Below are 24762 nucleotides of genomic sequence, written 5' to 3' on the forward strand. Positions count from 1 at the left end.
AGGATTGGGGTTAATGTTAGGGCTACGGTTGTGCTGTTGGGGTTACGGTTGTGGTGTTGGGGATATGGTTGGAGTTAGGGCTGTGTTAGGGCTGGAGTTAAAATTGTGGATTTCCACTCTTTAGGCACATCAGGCGGTCTCCAAACGCGACCTGGCGCCCACCATCGATTCCAGCCAATTTTGGGTTCAAAAAATCAAATCATGCTCCCTTCCTTCTGAGCCCTGCCATGCACCCAAACAGTGGTTTACCCCCACATATGGGGTATCGGCGTACTCAGTAGACAGTGCACAACACATTTTGTGGTTCATTTTATCCTGATACCCTTGTGAAAATAAAAAAGTTTGAGTCTGAAATATTTTGTTATGAAAAAGTGAAATGTTAGTTTTTTCCTTCCACATTGCTTTAGTTCTCGTGAAGCACCTGAAGGGTTAATAAACTTCTTGAATGTGGTTTTGAGCACCATGAGGGGTGCAGTTTTTAGAATGGTGTCACTTTTGGGTATTTTTTGTCATACTGAGCCCCCAAAGTCACTTCAAATGTGAGGTGGTCCCTAAAAAAATGGTTTTGTAAATTTTGTTGGAAAAATTAGAAATTGCTGATCAACTTTTAACCCTTATAACGTCGTAACAAAAAAAAATATATGTTTCCAAAATTGTGCAGATGTAAAGTTGACATGTGGGAAATGTTATTTATTAACTGGTTTGTGTGACACCATTCTAATTTAAGGGCACAAAAGTTAAAAGTTTGAAAATTGCAACATTTTCACCAAATTTCCATTTTTTCATAAGTAAGTCATATCGAAGAAATTTTACAACTAACATGAAGTACAATATGTCACGAAAAAGCAATCTCAGAATCAGTGGGATCCGTTGAAGTGTTCCAGAGTTATTACCTCATAAAGTGACATTGGTCAGAATTGTAAAACTTGGCCAGGTCATTAAGGTCAAAGTTGACTAGATCACTAAGGGTTTGTTAAATAACCATTTATTATGAGTTTTTCGAAGACAGACTGCAATGAAAGAGTCTACCTGTGGAGTTCAGCATAGCTACAAGGTTTACACTCGATGAGTAGTGTCCCCTAGTGGTGAAGTTTGTCTTTTTAGGACAGGTACCAACAGCTTCTTCATTCTTCTTTAGGTGCACACCCATTGATGGCTTCCTGAAGCAGACTCTCCACCTCTCCTCTCTGGCTCATCTTGTTGGCTTTGCCTTGAAAACGACCCTTCTTCCCTGCTCCTTTCCCATCTAGAATGCTAGCAGCTCTGCAATGATGAAACGCGTTAAAGTGTATGGAGCTTTTCTAGATGCTTTTTAAGAAAGCCGTTTTTAGTCATTGCTTAGTCAAGAGCAGCATATCTGACCACCAACATGTTATAATTTGGACCTCATCTGTATTGCAACATATTTTAATGGGTTTGTACAAAATGTAATTGTATTAACTTTTCTCAAAAAGTGGGGAAAAAAACAGCCTACAAGGAAGCACAAGTTTATGAATGGCTCTTTCATTTTAAACAAAGTGAAATGACAACTGACATTTATCCTAATTTCGGACCTCTATGACTGCCCAGAATTTTTCGAACATTCGCCAAGTCATTCTGGAACATCACAATTGGACCACTGATGAACCCATGGGCAAAAAGCAGCCATAAAAATTTGCCCAATACTGCTCTCCCAAACAAAGGTTGACCTTTACTTGACCACTGAGTAAAAGGACAACGCTCCAATTTGGCCTCATGTAATGCCCATAAAAATTAATGTCATGGGCTGATCCACAACCTATTTGGCCAGAGCTTACTATAAGCACAGGCCCAGTTATATAACACATCAGCGCTATCAAGGGCAAAGGGGTAATAAAGAGATAAAAAGACTGGGACTTAATAGCAGTAAATGTGAGCAGTAAAATCATTCCATGCTTTATTTCACAGCACAGAAGTTATCATGGCTGCCCATAAAATCTCACACAATTTTCTGAGTAATACCAGCCTGCTCCTGGCTCCAGATAAAAGATATAGGTCCCGATTCATCAAAACAGACGATGCACATGCCAATCTTTATGAATCAGATGAATCTTAATAAGGGTGTGTGCCTTGTGATGCAAGGTATGCCACAACTTTTCATGCTGTAGAAAGGGTGTTGCCCTGCCCCAGCTATGCCAATTTTGGTGGAGATGGCAGAAACAGTCAGGAAAACGCCAAAAATTGTCATTTTCATACAACATGGTCTGTTTGTAAGTCTCCACACAACAGCTCGGACACTTCAAGGAGACTCAGTACTCTCCTGCCATCCAGAGCATGGTCAAAGGCACCTCACCCAAACGTTACCCTGATTTACACATGGATGTCTGATTGGGCTGATATGAAACGGTTTTCCTTCTTCTCGAGAATAGCGCATTTCAATACATCCCAAGGATAACACTATGAAGACATACCTTGGCGCCACTTGGTCAATGATTTCAGGGGGACCAGCAAGTAAGAATAACCCTGATGTCTTTTCATCTCCGACAGTTAAGAAGACCACGGTGTCCTGAAATACGCAAACATAAGATCACCCATTTACATTTCCTATCAATAAAATGCAAGGTTAAAAAACACAAAAAGGAGAATAGACAATCCCCAGTAAAATCAGTATAAATGTTTAGTGACTTGAAAAGATAAAATAATCCCAAAAAATATTCTAAAACGGCCTTCTCTTAGAGGGATAGTCTACCTGAGAAGCTGGCCTCACTGCTTTCCCATCCAAGTGTTATATAACAGGGGCCCCGATCTAGATCACTGAAGGTCTTTTCTCCCATGGGTACATCTATTACCCATGTTCCTCTTTGACCAACAGTCTCGGTAAAAGAAAGCACACAAGAACAGGGAGATCGGACATTGATCTGTAAACTATCTAGTTATCCTCCACCTTGACAAACAGAATACCCTAAAGTATTACATTTATAGGGAGCGCAATGGTCTCCATGTCTCCTTGTTTTCAATAGAAAATGAGCAAAGAAGTTAGGCACCAGTGACAAATTTCTAGGTGCCCCAACTGCCCAGCTCCTCGCCTGTGCCCAGACCCTATGTAGAAATGCATCTGACGATGGCTACAGCTTATCAGATAAGGACAAACCTCAATGTTAGGTCAGATCTGCGGGGAGTAAGAGGGCGAGTCGGTGGTGTATGTATGGACACACTTGGAATAATATTTTCAATGAAGGAAATATGTGGAGTCAGCATAAGGAGTGGCACTTGGCACAACAGCACACGAGACGTACGGGACTTTTCCTGACTCTTTAGAGTAAAGTAACATCAACATCTACTGATATTGTTAAAGAGGCATTCCGTTTGGAAGAATATGATAGGTGATAGTTAGATCAGCGGGACTGAGACTGCCGAGAACCCCACTGATCATCACAATGGGTCGGCAGAGACAATGCTTGTCCGATCCAGTCATTCTCTAAGGAAGTGCTGGACAAAACCAAGTATGAAGCTGTGGCAGTCCCATAGCGAATGAATGGAATGGTTGTCAGGAATGTGCACTGATGATTTTCTGTTGAAATTATTCTTCTCGAGTGTCACTTTAAGGCTGGAATCACAGTAGCGTATGGCATCGGATGCGATATGCTCGGCTCCATCTCTGCTGGGAACATGACAAAGTGTCAGTGCTCTGATCCTCTCACATCAGAGAATCGAAGGACATGTCTGGAGGAGACAGAGAAAGCAATTTCTCCATCTCCATTGCCTGTCTCTGTGTATGGGATGACATCCGAGTGCAGTCCGAAGTTTCACACGCACCCATAGACTTGTATGGGTGCAAGTGAGCCGAGTCTGCATGGGAAAATAATCGCTGATCTGCACTTCCCCATAGAATAACACTAGGCCAAATGCTATCCGATAAAACATCACATAGCACTCGGATGTGAAATACACCAGTGTGACCCAGGCCTAAATCTATTACTTTGATATTAAATACTTCTGGTAATCATTACAATATTATGGAGAGATTGTCCAGAATTAGAAAAAAAAGGTTTCGTTTCCATAAACAGGACTTCCCGTCTGTAGGTTTGGTCTGCTATTATGAATCAACTGCCTCCAAGTGAATGGGGCTGAACTGCAGTCTCATACGCAGCCCATAGTTCGGATTGTAGCTGATATGAAAAAAATAAGATAAAAAAAAAATCCTAGTTTTTAATGTTAATACTATTAATAAAAGTACTGTATTTTCTTAACAATAAAAAAGCTAGTGCTTGAGTGGAGAGCAATCTGCTGCGTAAATAGGTGGTTTGTACATTTTGGCAAGCAGAGTAACAGTCCATGTGGGGGGCTATAAAACCACATGGGCTGTGCCAGAACTTTCCCAGAAACAGATATAAGATTTTTTGAGTGTGGGGTGGTTCGGGGACTTATTGTGTGTGGTGGGGGGAAGATTTATTCAGAGTGTGTGTGGAGAGATTTGTTCAGCGTGTGTGATTTATTCAGTGTGTGGGGGAGGTCAGGGACTTATTGTGTGTCTGTGTGGGGGTGGGGATTTATTGTGTGTGTGGGGGATTTATTCAGAGTGTGTGGGGGGGTCAGAGATTTATTCAGAGTGTGTGTGGTGGGGATTTATTCAGTGTGTGTGTGTGGGGGGGATTTATAGTGATTGTGGGATTTATTCAGAGTGTGTGGGGGGGATTTATTCAGTTTGAGTGTGTTTTATTCAGTGTGTGGGGGGGGGGGGGTCAGGGATTTATTGTGTATGGGGATTTATTCAGTGTGTGTGTGTGATTTATTCAGAATGTGTGTGAGTGGGGGGATTTATTCTGTGTTGAGGGGGGTAGATTTGTTGTGTCTGGAAGGGGGTGGATTTATTCTGTGGGGGGGGTGAGTGGGGAGATGGGTGTTGACACAGTGAGTAGCAAGGGGAAAAATGTGTGCTGAGACAGTATAGGGAGTTGGGGGGATGTGTGCGGAGGAAATATGGGAGAGGGAGGGGGTAAATATGTGAGGAGACAGTATGGTTAGCAGTAGGGACGTACATGAGGAGGGGGGAGGAAAGTGTGAGTTGGCACATAATAGAGACTGAGTAGTGTGGGGAACAGTGTATGGGCACAGCGAGGAGCGAACAATATGCCAAGGAGGAAAAATGTAATGAAGGGGCACAGTATAGAGACTGGGCTCTATAGAGGGGACACAGTATGAGAGGACAGTGTGAAGACAGGGCCCAGTATGGAAAGGAGAGGGCAGTGTGGAAGACATGTACCATAAGAGGGACAGTGTGGGGTCATATTTTGTGCAGGGAATATAGTGAGGGGCAGTTATTTGTTTAGGAGCTCAGCGAAGGGCAGATATTTTTATTCAGGAGTATTATAATGACAATGCTATCTTAATGGATATTGTGTGGGGATGTGCTGCAGAAGACCAGAGAAGATGGAAGTCGGCAGAGACACCTGTGGATGAGAAGAGTCAACACGGCATCTGGACAAGATGAAAAGAAAGAGATAACAACTCATCTATCAGGTACCTGGATGTAAATGTTTTTGTGTACTGGCTAATTCTCATATTGTTATTTATGTAAGGAGAATTAAAGGAGCTGTCCAGGTTTGTGATGAGTCTGCAGTTATTCTATGCGACTGCAGACTTCTGAATTCTCACAGTGCGCACTGCAGGCTGTCAGGATTCTCTCCTGCCATCGATTTGCATACGTGTAGTCATGTGCTGACTAGACATGTGTGGCCTCACTCAATAAAAATGAATTGAGCGAGGTTGGACACGTCTAGCCGGAATGTGGCCAGAAGTATACAAGTCACATACTTGTGCTGACATGACCGTCCACTCTGGCCACCAACAAGGGAGAATCCTAGAAGTGTGCAGTGCTTGCGCTATGAGAGTTCAGAAGCCTGCAGTCACATATAGTGACTGCAGACTTTCATCTGAAACCTGGACGAGTCCTTTAAATTTAAAATGAAGCCCTGTAACCAATCCTGACAGCATGTAATATCCTCACTATCAGGATTCAGCTCTGCAGGTTCCAGTAGTCATCACATAGACACTTCACTCATATGCGATTTTGATAGTAACAGTCACGTGACATCGAGCGTCTCTTCCTGCCTGTTTTTCACTGAACATTGAGAGAATTAGGGTGAGCAGCTTGTCGGCACGTGACTAAGTGTACAAATCGCATATCTGCTTGGGGGTGAGGGACGCCAAACTGAGTTCTTGCCCCGGGTGCTAGAAAACTTAATTACACCTCTGGGTGAGTCTTAGGTGTATACAAGCTCTGGGCCCACCAGGCTGTGAATTTGGGGTCGTACTTATCTAGGAAAAAGATGAGCAAATATTTCTTCTTAAAAACAGTTCACATTTTGCAGCCACAGAAAAAAAATTATAGAAATGATTGGCTTTGCCATATTTGAGATGTCAATCCGCAAAATATTTTTAGTTTTGGAATGATTGAAAAAAATCCTCCTATCTATCTGGAGTCAGACATTTCTATTATTTTACATCATGTACTGTAATTCCTGGCATTTCCATCCTGTACTAAGTAGACAATGCCTCCTAGTGGTCAAATAGTATTTGTTATAATCCAAATATGGTTCAAAAATGTTTAAAAAAAAGAACCTATCTTGGCTGGGTAGGATCCATACAGTAAAAATGGTGACTCTTCCTCGGTTTTTGTACCTTTTTAGATCCCTCCCAATACCGATCTCAGCTAAAACTTTTGCAGGCCTCCACGCTACGATCTCTAAATTCGTATGGCAGAACAAAAGGGCCAGAATCCCCCAAAAATGAATGTTCTTCCACAGAAGACATGGTGGAGTCTCGCTCCCAAATCTATCGCTTTACTACACAGCAGCACAAATAACACAACTAACGAATATCTGCGCCCAAAATAACAAACCAAGGTGGGTTCACTTGGAGTCACATCTTATTAAGCCGCTTTCATTACCAGGCCTAATGTGGTCTACGGGAAAAATCCCCAAAGAACTTTTTATAACAGCTCCTTATACAGCCCACTCTTTCAGTTTATGGAGAAGAGTTAGATTCAAACACTCGTTGCAATCTGATCCCTCACCTTTGACCTCTATATTAGGTAACCCGATGTTCACTCCTGGTCTCGATCAACATTTATATACATGGTGGATATTGAGGGGGATTACCACAATTAAGCACCTATGCAACCCTTTCAATGTCCTGATGGATAGAGCAGAGTTCATAAGGAAGTTTGAACCCCCGATTAGAGAAACAATGCACATAAATCAGGTCTTACATTTTGCAGGTGGTCTAACCCAAGGTAAACGTCCCGTTCCCGTCTCCGGGTATGAAAAAAAGTGCCTTTCCGATCCAACGGGAAGAGGGACGATATCTTTGCTTTACTCAATTATAAACCCACCCTATGATCAGGAGAAATTGGGATTCATGGGACAGTGGGAGGAGGAGTTGGGTGTCGAGCTGCCGGTGGAGGCTTGGAGGAGGTGCTGCGACACGCTATCTAAGGGCAGTCACCAATCATCATTAGTAGAAACCTCGATCAAGGTCCTTCATAGGACATATCTTGTGCCCACTAAACTCCATAGCATATTCCTGAATGTCTCAGAATTATGCTTTCGGGGATGTAACTTAACTGGGGATATGAAACATATATGGTGGACATACCCAGTGGTGTCCAACTTATGGCAACAGATAAATCTGCTAGTAGACCAATTGGCTGGGAGAAAAACCAATTTGGATGCCTCTGTTTTTCTGCTTGGGGCAAGACACCCGACTCTTCCTAAAAACCTATTTAAGTTGGTTACTTTTCTTTTTACGGCTACTAAAATACACATTGCTTCGAAATGGAGGTCTCCCACATTGTCGCTACCAATGGTCAAGGAGAGGATGACTAACATCATGTTTTATGAACGCATTGAGGCTACCAGAAATGATATGTGGGATCAGTTTTTTTAAGATATGGAGCCCATGGATGGACTTGCAGCCTAATTTACTCCTGAGTCGGACTCTACGTCTGTCCCCATAGTGATTCGATCTGTGGGGACAAAGTTTGTTACAAATTAAAATGTAAATGCAGACCCCCTTACCCTCCATGTTTATTCCTTGTGTTGTCTTTGTAGTGTCCCCCCTTACATCCATGATAGGTATGTGTTCTTATATTTCTCGTTAATAGACTCCCCTGCGAGGGAGCATACTCACATTTAAACTATGTTTTATAATTGTTGAATGTTGAAATTTCAATAAAACTTTTGGAAACTAAAAATGTTTAAAAAAAAAAAAATCAGGACAGCCCCTCCAAAAGCCAATACGTGTGGCATCTGCATTGTTAGTAGCGATGAGCAAAAAGATTTTGCTCTGCTCATCTCACTGTTAGACCAGACCTGTCCATACATCCCCCACAGTTATCAGCAGCATCTATAACAGAAAAATGACAATTTGCCCAGCAGGACATAGGCACATTACTTACCAATAACTTAAAGGGGGCTTTTAGTATTTTTGAATATGAGGCCAAGACCGGCAGGTAATTGCTAACTGACCACTCCATACCGCTCTGGGTGTTAGGAAGGATTGGTCACTTTTTATTAGTATTTGTATACTTATCCTGTTATACTTAGGCGTTATCATTTATATCGTCCTGTAATTCAGGCCGTTTGCCTCTTGAAGGAGTTATTCAGGACTTTTCATATTTTTGCGTATGAAGCCAAGAACTGCTAACTACCTGCCTGTTCTGCCTGGGGACGATTTCTGTCAGCTCGGAGCGGTCACAGACCTCTACTGCTGCCGATTCTGCGGCACATCAACAGAGCAATGGATTCTCATCTGTTCTGTGGACAGGGGTGGTGCCACAGGATTGGAGGACGGCTCACATGGTACCGACATTGTAAGAAAGGTGAGAAGGTGGATACGGGCAACTACCGTCTGGTAAGCCTGACATCAGTAGTGTGCAACATTTTTTAGGGCATTATAAGAGACTAGATGGTGGCCCGATTCTAACGCATCAGGTATTCTAGAATATGTATTTATGTATGTATATAGCAGCCACATAGTATATAGCACAGGCCACGTAGTATATTGGAGCCATGTAGTATATAGCAGTCAAATACTACGTGGACTGTGCTATATACTATGTGGCTGCTATATACATACATATTGTAGAATACCCGATGCGTTAATACATGCCACGCAATATATAACAGTGGCCACGCAGTATATAACACAGCCACATACTATATAACACAGCCAACGCAGTATATAGCAGCCACGCAGTATATAACACAGGTGACGTAGTATATAACACAGGCCACGCAGTATATAACACTGGCCACGTAATATATAGCACAGCCCACGCAGTATATAGCAGCCACGTAGTATATAACACTGCCCACGCAGTACATAACAGTGGCCACGTAGTATATAACACGCAGTATAGAACATAGCCCACGTAGTATATAGCACAGCCCACATAGTATAGAACACTGCCCACATAGTATATAACACTGCCTATGTAGTATATAGCAGCCACGCGGTATCTAACACAGCCCATGTAGTATACAGCAGTGTGGGCACCATATCCCTGTTAAAAAAAATAATTAAAACAAAAAATAGTTATATACTCACCCCTTAGATCCAGCGAAGCTCCGGCGATACGCGCACAGCTGCCGCCATCTTCCGTTCACAGGATGCATTGCGAAATTACCCAGATGACTTAGCGGTCTTGCGAGACCGCTAAGTCTTCTGGGTAATTTTGCAATGCATCGCCGGGAACGGAAGATGGCGGCAGGCGCGAGCGGCTCGGAGGACTACGGAGGGTGAGAATAGCAGGTTTTTTGTTTTTTTTATTATTTTTAACATTACATTTTTTTTACTATTGATGCCGCATAGGCAGCATCAATAGTAAAAAGTTGGGGACACACAGGGTTAATAGCAGCGGTTACGGAGTGCGTTACCCGCGGCATAACTCGGTCCGTTACCGCCGGCATTAACCCTGCGTGAGCGGTGACTGGAGGGGAGTATGCGGGCGTTGGGCACTGACTGCGGGGAGTAAGGAGCGGCCATTTTCTTCCGGACTGTGTCCATCGCTGATTGGTCATGGCTGTTTTGCCGCGACCAATCAGCGACTTGGATTTCCATGACAGACAGAGGCCGCGACCAATGAATATCCGTGACAGACAGACAGACAGACAGGACAGACGGAAGTGACCCTTTGACAATTATATAATAGATGGCCTGCAGAAAAATGTTGTATATACTAATATAATAACTGACAACCAGCACGGATTCATGAAAGCTAGGTCGTGCCTAACCAACATGATGGGTTGCTATGAGGAGGTAAGCGCAATCTGGATGTTGGTGGCTGATGTGACTTATTTGCACTTTGCAAAGGCATTTGATACTGTACCACATAACAGCCTTATACTGAAGCTACAGAAGCAGGAACTTGGGGATTTGTTCTGCTCATTTCTAATTGTTAGACCAGGCCTGTCCATACATCCCCCACTGTGATCAGCATCTGCAGTAGTGTTCAAAATAATAGCAGTCCAATATGACTAACCAGATTAATCACTGACTTTGGTATAAATTATATTACCACATGTCAAAAATTTACCAGTTGGTGCAGTAGATTCTAAGAAAACCAACAGTCTCAGCATTCATGATCTGCATGTTTTTGAATCTGTGTATTAGAATAATTAATTGAAAGGGGGTGTTCAAAATAATAGCAGTGTGGAGATCAATTAGTGAGGTCAATCATTCTGTGATGAAACAGGTGTGAATCAGGTAGCCCTTATTTAAGGGTGAAGCCAGGACATATTGTACATGCGTTTCTCCTTGAAAGCCTGAGAAATATTGGTCATTCGAGACATTGTTCAGAAGAACAGCGTACTTTGATTAAAAAGTTGACGGGAGAAGGTAAAATTTATAATGAAGTGCAGACAAGGATAGGCTGTTCAGCTAAAATGATCTCCAATGCTTTAAAATGGAAAGCCAAACAAGAGAGACGCGGAAGAAAACGGAAGACTACCATTCGAATGGATGGAATAATAGCCAGAATGGCAGATGCTCAGACATGGATCAGCTCCAGGATAAATAGAGACAGTCTCAATTTACCTGTGAGCACCGTGACATTTAGAAGACGCTTGTGTTACGCTAATCTGTTAGCAAGAAGTCCCATTGTTAAAAGAAAGACATGTACTGAAGGGGATACAATTTGCCAAAGAACACGTCAACTGGCCTAAAGAGAAATGGAGAAACATTTTGTGGACTGATGAAAGTAAGACGACCCTCAAACTCTGCATTCAAGCCACAGTACACTCTGAAGACAGTGAAGCATGGTGGTGCAAGCATCATGATATGGGCATGTTTCTCTTACGGACCTATTTACCGCATACCAGGGATCATGGACCAGTTTGCATATATTAAAATGAAGTGGTCTTGTTGAATTACGCTGAAGAGGATACGCCCTTGAAATGGATGTTTCAACAAGACAATGACCCTAAACACACTGTACACAAGCAAAATCTTGGTTCCAGTCCAACAAAATTGAGGTTATGGAGTGGCCACCCCAATCCCCCAGACCTTAGTCTGATAGAACACTGGAGGGTGACATCAAAAATGCCGTTTCTGAGGCAAAGGCAACAAATGCCAAAAAACTGTGGGCTGTAATCCAAGCATCCTGGGCTGGGGTAACAGTTGACATCTATGCAACATAGATGTGAAGCAGCTCTAAAACACTGTGGGTGTGTACAACTAAATATTAGGTTAATGACTCACAGGAATGCTAAATCGTCATAAAAAAAATACATATTCTGAGTTTGTAAAGACAAATGCAGACGCTGCTATTTCAGTTTTTTATTTTCTGTAAAAAGGATCTACATTTCTCTTTAGTTTAGAAATAGAAAACAGTGTGCAATGTTCTCAACGCATGGAGATAAAAACTAGCATAAAGATTTTGTGATTAACTCATGTTTTTGAACACACTGCTATTATTTTGAACACTGCTGTATCTATCACAGATAATTGTCAATTTGCCCTCAAGGAGGCAAGCACATTTCTTATCAACAACTTAAAGGGGACTTAATATTTTTAAGGAATTGGCTAAATGACAGGAAATAAAGTCATCATAAATAGTACATAGTCAGCAGTGGGGACCACAGGGATTTGTGCTAGGAATGATTCTTTTTAACCTCTTTATTAATGACCTTGTGGATGGAATTGAGAGTAAAGTGTCAGTCTTTGCTGACGACACCAAACTGTGTAGGATATTAAAATCTGCCCTTGACATTACAATATTACAAAACGATCTGAATAAGATGACTGAATGGGCGAACATTTGGCAAATGAGATTTAATGTAGATAAATGTAGAGTAATGCACCTAGGAAGGAGTAATACTATTGCTGCATGTACATTAAATGGGACCATACTCGGTGTTACAGAACCCCCCAGCACCAAGAATGTTATGCAGTATATAGTATGTATAATAGGTTCCATGTGAAATGCATCAGTCCACAGGCTGCATCCCTGGGCAGAGGGGACAAGATATTCTCCTTCTGACCTCCCCCCACCTTTGTAATTCCCACAGTAAATACCAGCAGGCTCCGGCCCCCTGCGGCTATTGTAATGTATGTCTGGCCAGCTGTTTTCCTATTGGCCTGTCCTGTGTATCTGTGTTATATATTCTGTGTTCTGAAAATAAAGTGTGTTCTTTTAGACTGGAAATACGTGGGGTAGCAGACAGCTTTTATATGCTCTCACGTAACCAAGGAATTCCAGCCAGCATCCTTCATTCAGAATCCAGCAAAAGCAGCGTGGACCTACTAAAAGAGGTACCCCAGCTTGTTAGACCCCGTTACACTCGGGACTACAGAACAAGAGAAGGACTTGGGTATTCTGGTTACAAGCAACCTGAGCAGCAGTACTCAAGGTCAAGCAGCAGCCGCAAAAGCAAACAAGATTTTAGGGTGCATAAAAACAGAGATAAAATCCTGTGATCCCAACGTATTGTTACCCCTTCACAAATCACTGTTGAGGCCACATCTAGAATAAGGGATCCAGTTTTGGGCTCCACATTTTAAAAAGGATATTCAGAGTCAGTTCAAAGGTGGGCAACTAGATTACAAGGGTTGGAAGGCCCTCATATGAGGAGAGGTTGGAAAAGTTGGACTTGTTTAGCTTAGAAAAAAAAAGACACCTCAGAGGGGATATCATTTATATGTATAAATATATGTGTGGTCAGTACAAAGGACTGGCGCATGACTTATTCCTTCCAAGGACCGTACTAAGGACCAGAGGGCACTCACTATGGGTGGAAGAAAGGCGATTTCGGCAGCTAAACAGGAAAGGGTTCTTTACAGATAGAGCAGTCAGACTGTGGAATGCCGACCACAGGAGGTAGTAATGGCAGACACTATAGCAGCTTCTAAAAAAGGCTGGATGATTTCCTCAATACACATAGCATTGCGGGTTATAGTTAAATTAGTGACGAAATGTACAATTGGTGGAGGAAAGTTGAATTTAATGGACCTAGGACTTTTTTCAAACCTATGTAACTATGTATGTAACTATGTCATGCAGATTGTCATCCGATATCCCGCTGTCCATCAGCATGACGTCACCAGAGATGACCCATTGACAGAGCAGACCAGAATGGGAAGAGCTGCTTTGTTGTTGAGGGGTGAAATGAAGCAGCGTAATCGCCGACTGAGATGACAGAGACACTCTAAAGGAAGAACAGGAAGGTAGTTAGCTAGCAACCACCTGTCTGTAAGTTCTTAGCCCCATACGCAAAAAAAATAAAAGTCCTAGATAACACCTTCAAGAGGTAAACAGCCTGAATTTCAGAATGAAATCAGCGATAATTGGCTAATTATAACAGGAAAAGTATACAAATGCTAACAAAGAAAGCCACAACTCCTCCCATCATCCAGAGTAGACTGGGGCATTATGGAGTGATTGGGCATTTATTCATTAGGCTATAATTGTGGGGGGTTTTTATGGCTTCTTGCAAGTGAGAAGAAACATTGTGGAACTGCTCCAAACACAAGCAACGCCAAGCAAAAGCAAAATACTGGTAGTGATAGGTGCTTAAATTTGAACACATTAAAAACCCAATAAATGTTCATTTTTTCTAATGATAAGCTGTGCATGCAGAGAGAAAAACTGATTACTCTGCCCACACAAGGGCAAATATGGGCTGGCACAGCGTGGTATCACCAGGACACCTAGACCGTTCAGAATGAGGCGATACAACTGTCGTGTGTGCATATCTCATTGTATGTGTGGGTACATGTCATTACTAATACCGTTTCAGGGCACAAGCAGTGGTGGGAGCGTTTTTTTGCTATAAATCCTACTGATAGGTTTCATTTAAGGGAATTTTACTCACCTCTGTGCCAATTTCATTTGCGATAATATTCATAAACTCGTTATCTCCTTCTTTTCTGTTCAGGAAATGAAATAAATTTATTAGGCCAGTGTTATGTAATACAAAACTAAAGGGGCCGTTCCCTTTCAATTGATGTTCGTCCCCCTTTGAGATTTTATATATATTACAGATTATTGCGCAGAATCTCAGGCAGGGGAGGTAGGTCATAGAGAGTAGCGTAACTAGTCCATCAGAGACAGAGGTCAGTGGGGAAATCATGAGAGAGGCAGGAAAGCTGGAAGAGCACTGTCCGCCCCCTGGACTTACAATCTCAGACAGAATGGAAGAAGCTGTTCTCAGTGGGCCAGCATTCACTAGAGGCTAGGAGGAGGCCATGCATCTGAACTATGGAGTAACGTCCCCAAGGGGTGGGGGAGCACTGACGAGCAGCTCCACAATCACACTAACAGCGCAATGGATACTAGCTTTACAGTTTATATGTGAAACCTTTTTTATCTTCTCAGTGTTCCCCTTTAAAAACATGTTACTAGTATGGGAACAGGTGCTGTTGGGTGGGGGCAGAATAAAGAGGGTGCAGAATAAAGAGGGGGTGGGGCAGAATAAAGAGGGGTGGAGGCAAAATAAAGAGGGTGCAGAATAAAGAGGGGTGAGGGCAAAATAAAAAGGGTGCAGAATAAAGAGGGGTGGAGGCAAAATAAAGAGGGTGCAGAATAAAGTGGGGTGGGGGAAGAAGACAGTGGGGTTGGCGCAGTATAAAGAGGGAGCAGAATAAAGAGGGGTGGAGGCAAAATAAAGAGGGTGCAGAATAAAAAGGGGTGAGGGCAAAATAAAGAGGGTGCAGAATAAAGAGGGGTGAGGGCAAAATAAAGAGGGTGCAGAATAAAGTGAGGTGGGGGAAGAAGACAGTGGGGTTGGCGCAGTATAAAGAGGGAGCAGAATAAAGAGGGGTGGAAGCAGAATACAGAGGGGTGGGGGCAGAATAAAGAGGGTGCAGAATACAGACCACTCACCTGTGTAAAGAAAATAGTTTGCCACTGTCTGGGCTGTTTTTAAAGCTCTGGGCCGTAAGGACAGCAAGATCTCTCAGTAAAGTTAGATTATTCTGAAAGATGAAAACTTCATGAGAACATTTAATGTCCACACAATCATAACCAAAGTCATTAAAGAAAGTCTCCATGTCCCATTCCTCTGCTATTCCTCCTGGAAATGTATGAATAACTTGAGTGTTAGCACTCTCCTCGTCAATAGGAGGTGCTACACACTCTGACACTGCCAGTTTTAACTGGGCAGTGTGAAACGTAAAAGACAAGTGGAATGGTAGTGCCCAGATATAAAAAAAAAACTCATGCATTTCCAGAAGGAACAACAGAGTAAGGCACGAGTAACACGTTCCAATACAAGATACTTCAGCACTGGTTTTTCACAGGGAATATATCGTACGTATTTACTGAAAGAGCCGTCTTTTCACATTCGATTTTGTGCAGTAATTTTTTCATCTCCCCGTGTATCTGCAGAGGGCTTGTAAGCACATGCTCCAGACAAAACCCCACTGAGATAAAGCAAACAGATTTCACAAATTTCTGCAACGTTTCTCCCACATGGGACTGGACCCGAAACAGGGTTTTTGCTGAAATCTAACAGAATATGGTTTCACAAAAATCGTTGTCTTTCATTAAAAAAAGTCACCAACCTACTAATATTGATGATACATGCATGGTGCTGCCATATAATGTGCATACCCTGGGCACAGCAAAGTATCATCCATACCGCCATCATATTTATTTATCATGCCGCTACATCTTACATTTTTTTCTACCATGGATGTAAAGGAACGATAGTTATCAGCACTTAATATAGTTTGGTAAAAGCCCACCATGTCTGTACCTTCTGGAGAGTTTTCACAGATTTCTGCAGTTTCTCCACGGCTTCAATGTGCTCCTCAGGACCATTCCTGCCAACAGCAACACAGACAGCAATGTAGCGTGTGAAGAAGGGCAAACCATGAAGATAAACGAAGACTGTCAGATTTACACAGACGATCATTAACATCATATGTATGGTAGGACGAGACGGTGAGGGCAACAGATAACCGTAATCAAATATAGAGTGTATACACTAACTAGGAAACTCACAGATCATACACATAAAATCACTATTTATTTGTATCAATTAATAATCGAAAAAAACAAAAGCAGAAATAAAAAAAATCCCCAAAGATAACATAACTAGTAGTCAGGCTGCCAATACCCTACCCTGATCCCTGCCTGTCAGCGGAGGTTGGCACCCTCTTGTACGCAATTGGCACCCCGCTCCCTGGCGGCTCTCCCTAGGCGTCCCTACCAGTGTAATATGACAAACAAAAACCAGGAAAAAGACAGCTTAAGTAAACTGTAATAGAATATTAAAGCCTTATCCACTGGACAGTTGTACAAACAACCCCTCAGCACAGGAACGATCAACTGATGTGTATTCTGATAAGTAAATGATTACAACAGGGCCTCATCACCTCTATCACATTGATTTTGAAGCAATCAAGGTCACCCCCATGGTGTTCCCTAATATGTCTCGAAATTGGGGTGTCTCACGCATTCAGAATATCTCCAATGTGATCTCCTACCATCCTCCTAAATTCGCGCTTAGTTTTCCCCACAAAGTCCAGAGAACAGGAACATTAATAAAGATCTATCACACCAGAGGTGCGGAGGTGGCAAACTGTCTACACTGAAATGTCTGTTTGGGCACTTCACTTCTGAACGTGTTGGTTACTTTAATACATTTGCAAAATTTGCATCTGCCGCACTTAAAAGTCCCAAACGACCTGTTCTCCAGCCACGTGGGTGATGTCCTAGGGGAGGTGTAGCAACTGTGTACCAGATGATCTCTGATCTGCCCCTCTGAAATATTATAGACGGAGAGAGGGGTATTAGATCAGCCAGATTCAAAGCTGCCCTCAGGATAGCCCAGGGGTGATTCAAAATCTCTATGATCTCCTTGGCCTTATCGTCAAACGTACCTATACTGCGTTAAACAGAATCAACTGCTTCCTCTTTTTGGGTCTCAGTAGCTCAGATCTATCACATGATGCAGCAAATGGAAATGACTCAATGAGTGTCCTCGCTGGGTGACCATATAATCCCCCTCTTTCGCACACCATTTCCTATCCCCAGCGGCAGTCAGGATAACCCCTTACAATAGGGTGTCTCGGGCACATCACAGCGCTTACTTTAATAGGGCTGTCAGACACTTCTCCACACTGTAGCTCCGGGCGGTGTACTTCAGGACCCTCTCTCCTGTTAGGAATACTAAATTAGTCTTGTTCTTCTTTCCTTTTTCGGTTCCTAAAATCTTAATGACCTGTGGGAGTTCCAGAGGACATATTAACAGTTACCAATCTGTCACACATATGGCTCTTCATCAATGTGATGTGTAGTGAGCGGCTTCAGTTCCGGGCATTACAGAATAGGAGAAGACATGAGGAGCACGTACGTGATCCTCTTCCCCTCTCTGAAGCCACTCTCTATACTTCTGGGTGCATCAGTGATGTGAGTGGCTGCCACTAACAGGAGGCACTGATAACAGGGGGAAGCCCCAACAGTGTGAGCGCCGCCGACTCCTTCATAGCCAGTGGCCACACACACCATCACGGTTAGGGCTGCAGCAGCGCTCACTCTGGCCATGTGAGCACAATATTAATCAGAGTAACTGAACTGTTCAGCACTGAGTGCACAATACAGAAAGGGGAGGAACAGGTGCCCCGAGCCATTGCTGAACAGGGTCCTGTTAACACTTTTCACAAGCATGAATGCTTAAAGGGTATATTCGGGACTTCGTGAAAAACAAAAAATGTGCCTAAACACAACCTACCTGCCTGTTGTGCCCGGGGCCTTTCAGCTGTCTGTGCTTAGTTCACATCAACAGAGCGGCAGCTTGTTTTCCACTCCGCACTGTCGATGGGGTGGGCCTTCAACAGCATTCGGATTTACAGGAGTATCCCCACTGCCTAACTGGGGGAGCCAGCTGTCAATCAGAATGGTGTCAGAAGCCAATTACCATCGACAGAGCAGAGAGGAAAAGAAGCCACCGCTGTGTCGACATGATTGAGCAGAGGCAGCTGAACCCCTGGCAGGAGTGGTCTGTGAACTGTGCAGCCGCTGCACTGAAATCCCTACTTCTGAGAGAAAATAACTTTTTCAGCCTCCAGCTTTCAGTCAAAGTCGCGGCTTCAGTCACCGCTCAGTATAAAGTGAGTGGTGGCTGCAATCATACCCTGGTACTGACAGCCAGCTCTACAGTACATCAGTACAGAGTCGGTTGTCAGTCAGTGCTGGAGCATGGTTACAGCCACCACTCACTATGCACCAAGGAGTGACTAAAGCCGTGCCGGCCATGCCTCTATGACTGAAAGAAGGAGGCTGACTAAAATTTAATTCCTCCGGGAATCCCGGTTTTCAGTGATATGACAACACGGCTTTAGAACACTATTAACCTCCAGATCAACATCATATCTGCAGTTATTAGCCTTTGGGGACAAGACAGTTCCCTTTAAAGTGGTTGTCTCATCTTCATTATTCACAAGTGCACCGCTGCTACGGCCCAGCTTTCTGTTTGCAGTGGCGGTGCACTCCTAAACATAGACAATTCAAACCAGCAGCATGGTTACACTGCTGTTCTGAACTGAGCGCTCTCCCATGCTGTTAGTAGAGGAAGCTTTTGCCTCTGCAGCATGGGAGAAGCGCAGAGGGACTTAGGCTGGTAGGATCTGGCCAACTTCAGAGTGGGCGTTGCAGGCTCTAAACCTTAAAACCAGCAAGCGGCGTGCGTTTCTTGCCTAGGTAACCGGTTGCTCTGGGACAACAGGGTGATCGGTAACCTATTAAACCAGCTGTAAACGCTAAAATGAATAAGTCCTTCTGTTCTTGAGAATAAAGAGGATTTTTAAAAAGTGGTGAATTGCTAAGTTGCTGGTTAATACATGCACTTTGCAATTGTTCCCATTAATGAAGATAAGACAACTTCATACAAGGGATGATAGTTTAGCTGGTAAGTGATTGTAATCTCTTCAACTAGCGGGTATTAGGCTTAGAAGCGCTAAGAAACACTGTTCTAGAAGATGCAGCAAGGATGTAATAACAACAAGTACATAAGAGTAGCCTCTTCTATGGAGTCTACATGATGCCCAGTCTCACGGAAGTCCTGTACATTAATTCCTCTTACCTGTAGATCACTCAGATTAGCTACATGGGTCCCACAGCACATATTAGCATCAATGCCTTCCATGTCGATTATTCTCACCGGTCCAGCATGGTCATCAGGTAAACCTCGACTTCTGACCTAAGGAGGAGCAAGACAGAAGTACAGATACATCTATAATATAACGCTGGGAGCGTCACTCTGTCCGAAGCCTCTATAGACTGCGCAAGCGCAAGCGCCGGCGCAGTCTGGGCCTCACAGAGCGACGCTCCCGGGAGATCGCGGTGTGCGTTCACACTGAACGCACACCGCGATCTCCACCGCAGAAGCAGGGACCGCCAGGAGGGTGAGTATCGGCCTATATTCACCTGTCCCCGTTCCATCGCTGAGCGGCGCCATCTTCCCGGTCTTCGGCCTGTGACCTTCAGTTCAGAGGGCGCGATGACGCGCTTAATGCGCGCCGGCGCCGCCCTCTGACTGAACAGTCACAGCCAGAGGACCAGGAAGATGGCACCGCTCAGCGCTGGAACGCCGGACAGGTGAGTATAGGAAATGCTGGGGGGCCTGAGCTGGCGGCGATACCGGCACCTGACCCCCACAGCGCGCCGGTGTCCCCGCCTGCTCAGGCCCCCCAGCACTCGGCGCCGAGCGGGTCAGAGGCAGTATGGGGACGCAGGATGGAGCAGCACATAAGGATGGGGACGCAGGATGGAGCAGCACATAAGGATGGGGACGCAGGATGGAGCAGCACATAAGGATGGGGACGCAGGATGGAGCAGCACATAAGGATGGGGACGCAGGATGGAGCAGCACATAAGGATGGGGACGCAGGATGGAGCAGCACATAAGGATGGGGACGCAGGATGGAGCAGCACATAAGGATGGGGACGCAGGATGGAGCAGCACATAAGGATGGGGACGCAGGATGGAGCAGCACATAAGGATGGGGACGCAGGATGGAGCAGCACATAAGGATGGGGACGCAGGATGGAGCAGCACATAAGGATGGGGACGCAGGATGGAGCAGCACATAAGGATGGGGACGCAGGATGGAGCAGCACATAAGGATGGGGACGCAGGATGGAGCAGCACATAAGGATGGGGACGCAGGATGGAGCAGCACATAAGGATGGGGACGCAGGATGGAGCAGCACATAAGGATGGGGACGCAGGATGGAGCAGCACATAAGGATGGGGACGCAGGATGGAGCAGCACATAAGGATGGGGACGCAGGATGGAGCAGCACATAAGGATGGGGACGCAGGATGGAGCAGCACATAAGGATGGGGACGCAGGATGGAGCAGCACATAAGGATGGGGACGCAGGATGGAGCAGCACATAAGGATGGGGACGCAGGATGCAGCAGCACATAAGGATGGGGACGCAGGATGGAGCAGCACATAAGGATGGGGACGCAGGATGGAGCAGCACATAAGGATGGGGACGCAGGATGGAGCAGCACATAAGGATGGGGACGCAGGATGGAGCAGCACATAAGGATGGGGACGCAGGATGGAGCAGCACATAAGGATGGGGACGCAGGATGGAGCAGCACATAAGGATGGGGACGCAGGATGGAGCAGCACATAAGGATGGGGACGCAGGATGGAGCAGCACATAAGGATGGGGACGCATGATGGAGCAGCACATAACAGGATGGGGACGCAGGATGGAGCAGCACATAAGGATGGGGACGCAGGATGGAGCAGCACATAAGGATGGGGACGCAGGATGCAGCATGAACATAAGGATGGGGACGCAGGATGGGAGCAGCACATAAGGATGGGGACGCAGGATGCAGCAGCACATAAGGATGGGGACGCAGGATGCAGCATGAACATAAGGATGGGGACGCAGGATGCAGCAGCACATAAGGATGGGGACGCAGGATGCAGCATGAACATAAGGATGGGGACGCAGGATGGAGCAGCACATAAGGATGGGGACGCAGGATGCAGCATGAACATAAGGATGGGGACGCAGGATGGAGCAGCACATAAGGATGGGGACGCAGGATGCAGCATGAACATAAGGATGGGGACGCAGGATGGGAGCAGCACATAAGGATGGGGACGCAGGATGCAGCAGCACATAAGGATGGGGATGCAGGATGCAGCATGAACATAAGGATGGGGACGCAGGATGGGAGCAGCACATAAGGATGGGGACGCAGGATGCAGCAGCACATAAGGATGGGGACGCAGGATGTAGCAGCACATAAGGATGGGGACGCAGGATGGAGCAGCACATAAGGATGGGGACGCAGGATGCAGCAGCACATAAGGATGGGGACGCAGGATGCAGCATGAACATAAGGATGGGGACGCAGGATGCAGCATGAACATAAGGATGGGGACGCAGGATGCAGCAGCACATAAGGATGGGGACGCAGGATGCAGCAGTACATAAGGATGGGGACGCAGGATGCAGCAGCACATAAGGATGGGGACGCAGGATGGAGCAGCACATAAGGATGGGGACGCAGGATGCAGCAGCACATAAGGATGGGGACGCAGGATGCAGCAGCACATAAGGATGGGGACGCAGGATGCAGCATGAACATAAGGATGGGGACGCAGGATGCAGCAGCACATAAGGATGGGGACGCAGGATGCAGCAGTACATAAGGATGGGGACGCAGGATGGAGCAGCACATAAGGATGGGGACGCAGGATGGAGCAGCACATAAGGATGGGGACGCAGGATGCAGCAGCACATAAGGATGGGGACGCAGGATGCAGCAGCACATAAGGATGGGGACGCAGGATGGAGCAGCGCATGACAGGATGGGGACGCATGATGGAGCAGCGCATGACAGGATGGGGACGCAGGATGGAGCAGCACATGACAGGATGGGGACGCAGGATGGGAGCAGCGCATCACAGGATGGGAGCAGCGCATGACAGGATGGGGACGCAGGATGGAGCAGCGCATGACAGGATGGGGACGCAGGATAGAGCAGCACATGACAGGATGGGGACGCAGGATGGAGCAGCACATGACAGGATGGGGACGCAGGATGGAGCAGCGCATGACAGGATGGGGACGCAGGATGGAGCAGCACATACCAGGATGGAGACAATATACCAATATAAATGCTCGCCACCCGGGCGTAGAACGGGTTCAATAGCTAGTTTCTATATAAATGAATATGAATCAGAGTCCCCATCACATTAGACTATATTATAGATGAAGTCCCACATATTCATCATGTGGCTGGATCTGCATGCTTACTTGGTTAAATTCATCATCGTCAGTAGTAATCACTCTCACAACGACGGGCACGCGCTGGCGGATCTTTTGGTTTACCAGAAGTTCTACAGCTTCAACCTGTTGGTTTGTCATGGTTGGCGTGTCCAGTTCAATAGAACTGCGCTGTCGTCCCAGCTCCCTGTCATTTGAGGAAATGTGGGTAAATTAACCACAATTTAATAAGCTTGGCTCTTGTGCTCAAAGTGACATTAATGCCATGGAGAATGGGTGACTATTCCACTCCCTGTGCCATCACTAAGGTCATTAGCATCAAAGAACTGAACCAAGACCAACAAGCCAGCTGCAAAAATAGGGTGAAGCTTTGGTTTATAGAACCAGTATTGCCCATCGCGTTTGCTTGCCTAGATACCTATGCTTTAATGTGCATCTATCATGAGTCAGATGCACATTTAAAGGGTTGGCCAAGATTTTAAAAAAGCGTGTTTTTTTTAAACAGTCAAGAAAGTCTGCAGTCACGCTACAGTATGTGACTGCAGACGTGTGTAAATCTTCACGTCGCACGCAGCATGTGCTGTGAAGATTTTCCGGTGCCAGCGATGAGATAGAATAGTCATGTAACCGTAAGCATGCGATTTGAATACTCCCAGCCACACTCCAACTAGACGTATGCAGCCTTGCTCAATTCATGTCTAGTCGGAATGTGGTTGGAAGTATGCAAACAGCATACTTGCGGTGACATGACAGCTCGGCCTTGTCGGCCGCACTGGAGAATCCTGGCAGTGTGCACTGTATGGATATCGAAGTCTGCAGGCTTTTGTGATAAACCTGCACACCTCCTGTAATTTCACAATCTGTCCATAAGCAAAAATAATATTGTTTGTTTAAATGAAATAAAAACAGATATTTTTCTTATCTGAGACAACCACATTAAATACAGACATTTTGTTGACTTCTCTATAAAGGTTTAAAGAGTAGGAAACAAGTATATTCCCAACACAGCCACCTGAGCCATTGAATTATGGGTCTCTCTGCACTAACTTTATCTACTTAAGGCGTCCTTCCACCTTTGGATGGAAGAGTGACCATACATTTCTCATATAATCGCTCTACCCAGTGCCTTCTTCTGCCTCCTTTCAATTCCTCCAGCTTTACTGATAGCCGCTGCAGTGTCATGGGGAGCACAGTGATAAGTCTAAAGGTACCGTCACACTTAGCGACGCTGCAGCGATACCGACAACGATCCGGATCGCTGCAGCGTCGCTGTTTGGTCGCTGGAGAGCTGTCACACAGACAGCTCTCCAGCGACCAACGATCAGGGGAAAGACTTCGGCATCGTTGAAACTGTCTTCAACGATGCCGAAGTCCCCGGGTAACCAGGGTAAACATCGGGTTACTAAGCGCAGGGTCGCGCTTAGTAACCCGATGTTTACCCTGGTTACCATCGTTAAAGTAAAAAAAACAAACGCTACATACTTACCTACCGCTGTCTGTCCCCGGCGCTCTGCTTCTCTGCTCTGGCTGTGAGCTTACAGCCAGACCAGAGAAGCAGAGCGCCGGGGACAGACAGCGGTAGGTAAGTATGTAGCGTTTGTTTTTTTTACTTTAACGATGGTAACCAGGGTAAACATCGGGTTACTAAGCGCGGCCCTGCGCTTAGTAACCCGATGTTTACCCTGGTTACCAGCGAAGACATCGCTGAATCGGCGTCACACACGCCGATTCAGCGATGTCAGCGGGACCTCAACGATCAAAAAATGGCCCAGGCCATTCCGACACGACCAGCGATCTCACAGCAGGGGCCTGATCGCTGCTACGTGTCACACATAGCGAGATCGCTACTGAGATCGCTGTTGCGTCACAAAACTTGTGACTCAGCAGCGATCTCGCTAGCGATCTCGCTATGTGTGACGGGGCCTTTAAGCATGCCTACAGCACAGTGGCCACCATAGAAGCAGAAAGGAGAATCGATCTGAGCAAAAAAGGCATGGCGAGACAGCTGCAGGTCACCAGGCGGGGTGACTATCCAT

The 24762-nt window shown here is 45.3% G+C and overlaps 1 protein-coding gene across 1 annotated transcript in view; it reads right to left on the reverse strand.

The window, feature by feature from the left end:
- Positions 1 to 969: 969 nt before the first annotated feature.
- AARSD1 (alanyl-tRNA synthetase domain containing 1) overlaps positions 970 to 24762 on the reverse strand; it is a 34596-nt gene continuing 10803 nt past the window's right edge. Inside the window, exons 6-13 of the mRNA XM_069751874.1 lie at positions 22757 to 22913; positions 19545 to 19661; positions 17554 to 17684; positions 16215 to 16281; positions 15341 to 15432; positions 14331 to 14385; positions 2430 to 2524; positions 970 to 1263 (exon numbers count right to left, since the gene is read on the reverse strand). Of these exons, the coding sequence (XP_069607975.1) occupies positions 1125 to 1263; positions 2430 to 2524; positions 14331 to 14385; positions 15341 to 15432; positions 16215 to 16281; positions 17554 to 17684; positions 19545 to 19661; positions 22757 to 22913 (853 nt within the window). The 3' untranslated portion in view covers positions 970 to 1124. The remainder of the gene's footprint in view (positions 1264 to 2429; positions 2525 to 14330; positions 14386 to 15340; positions 15433 to 16214; positions 16282 to 17553; positions 17685 to 19544; positions 19662 to 22756; positions 22914 to 24762) is intronic.

The sequence above is a fragment of the Ranitomeya imitator genome, chromosome 2 (assembly GCF_032444005.1).
Source record: "Ranitomeya imitator isolate aRanImi1 chromosome 2, aRanImi1.pri, whole genome shotgun sequence".
Classification (NCBI taxonomy): domain Eukaryota; kingdom Metazoa; phylum Chordata; class Amphibia; order Anura; family Dendrobatidae; genus Ranitomeya; species Ranitomeya imitator.